The 1,952-nt window shown below is 39.7% G+C and overlaps 1 protein-coding gene across 1 annotated transcript; it reads left to right on the forward strand.

The window, feature by feature from the left end:
- Positions 1-527: 527 nt before the first annotated feature.
- On the forward strand, positions 528-1,581 carry LOC140837744 (protein DELAY OF GERMINATION 1-like). Its single transcript, XM_073203854.1, has one exon. It carries the CDS (start codon positions 641-643, stop codon positions 1,391-1,393), a length of 753 nt encoding a protein of 250 aa, XP_073059955.1. The 5' UTR covers positions 528-640; the 3' UTR covers positions 1,394-1,581.
- The last annotated feature ends 371 nt before the right edge of the window (positions 1,582-1,952 follow it).

Raw genomic sequence — 1,952 nt, forward strand, 5'->3', positions numbered from 1 at the left:
CCGTCTAATGTTAATGTTGGTTTAGCATCATAGCCAAATGGCCCAAATCCCTTTTTCGATCAGTATCAAGATTTTACACTGTCCAGTAAGTTTCAAGATATAATTTCCCACCAACAACATTTTTGTCACACATCGCATGAAGGCATACAAGAAAACAAAATACAGAGGATGCTGCTTCCCGGCCTGAAAACGGATGCATGTTTTCTCGATATCAGGGTGAATATATATCATCTCTTTCATCACGCGTACCTTTCAGAGAATCTGAGCTCCATATTGAGAAAATAATCAGAGACGCACCTTGGTATCTAGTTGACACGTATTTTTTGTGAAGAAGGAACATAACAAGAATGATTTGGAGACTCAAGTTTTCGGTATTACGTTGGGAAATTTTAGGATAAATAGAACAGATATTTAAATTGAAGACTTTGTCATCTTGTATCATAAAAACCCGTCTTATAAATTCAGAACATGCACCTGGCCGAGTCATCAGAAAAAACTATTTTATAAATTCAAAACATCCCTCTTTACAAACTAAGCCTCGATCCCCTTGATTAACGTGAACTCGAGTTCTTATTAATTTTTCTCATATAGATTGCATTCTGAAAATATATATTGCTGAAAAACGGAGAGCATTACCACAATGGAAAATAAAGGCCGGGGTTCTCAATTCTGTTGCTTTCGCCAATGGATGGATCTCCAAGAAGAAGACCTCTTGGAGCTCCAAAAAGCACTTGATCTAAACGCAGATGGAGGTGATCATCATACAGTAGAACTAAAGCATCTTGCAGAAAAGAACGTAATTCACTTTCAAGAATACGCAACCATGCGCCATAGCCTGGCCCGGGACGACGTATCTTCTTACTTTTCGCCCTCCTGGTGCTCATCGTTGGAGGGATCCATGTTGTGGGTGGGAGGCTGCAGGCCATCTATCTTCATCAGGCTTGTTTATGCCCTCTCCGGGAGAGAATTCGAGTTGAATCTTCGCGAATATCTTCAAGGCAGGAGAATTAATGGTGGGCTTGATTTATCAGCGAGTCAGATTCGGTCTATAAACAGTTTACATCTCAAGACAGTTAGGCTAGAGGATAAGCTGTCCAGCGAATTGGCAAGTTTGCAAGAAGATATGGCGGATCAGCCGATTGCTTCAATGGCTCAGGAATCCTACGACCATGGGGTACCGAACAGGGAGGTGAATGGAGCGTTGAATAAGCACGACGAGTCGATGTTGAATTTGCTGGAAGAAGCAGATAATCTAAGGTTGAGTACGATGAAGGAGGTGATCAGCATACTGACACCGTCTCAGGCTGTGGTATTTCTTGCCGCGGGGAAGAAGCTTCATCTTTGTCTTCATGAATGGGGTAGGATGAGGGATCATGAGCATGGAAGGCACTGAATTTAGGATATGATGTCAAGAAATTTCAAGTAGTTTTATGTGTGATATATGTTTCTTATGGATATGGATATGGATATGGATATGGATTCCAGGGTCTGTGTCAGTGTTTCGATTTGCTTAATCATATACTATCCTGTTAATTATGTGTTGTTCTAAAATATGTAACAGTTTGATCCGTTGATTATGCCAAGGAATGTTATATTTAATGTTTCGTTTTCAGTTCTTGTTATAACAATTTCAATTTGTTTTTGGCGATCCTTCATTTTGAAACACTCGGATTCCATCGGTGAACGTGCCGATTGTTTGGATTCCATTGATGCAACAAGATGAGATTCAATGTACAGGCCGATTAAAGTTTTGTAATAATTGGAGCTTGAAAGTATTCTGGTTAACATGAACGTGCTAATTGTGTGTATCATATATAAACATCGTCTCAGATGTCATAATTGTCACAACCCAAGCTCAACCCCACCAGCGTGACTCTATAATGAGCCTTTATAGCAATTACTTCGTATTCGTCTTCGCTTTACGAAAATGATTAACTAAAGTTGTTATAGAA

Source organism: Primulina eburnea, chromosome 8, assembly GCF_022965805.1.
Source record: "Primulina eburnea isolate SZY01 chromosome 8, ASM2296580v1, whole genome shotgun sequence".
In the NCBI taxonomy this organism is placed as follows: domain Eukaryota; kingdom Viridiplantae; phylum Streptophyta; class Magnoliopsida; order Lamiales; family Gesneriaceae; genus Primulina; species Primulina eburnea.

Coding starts and splice junctions, on each gene's coding strand:
- LOC140837744 (XM_073203854.1), top strand. CDS start 641: ATGGAAAATAAAGGCCGGGGTTCTCAATTCTGTTGCTTTCGCCAATGG.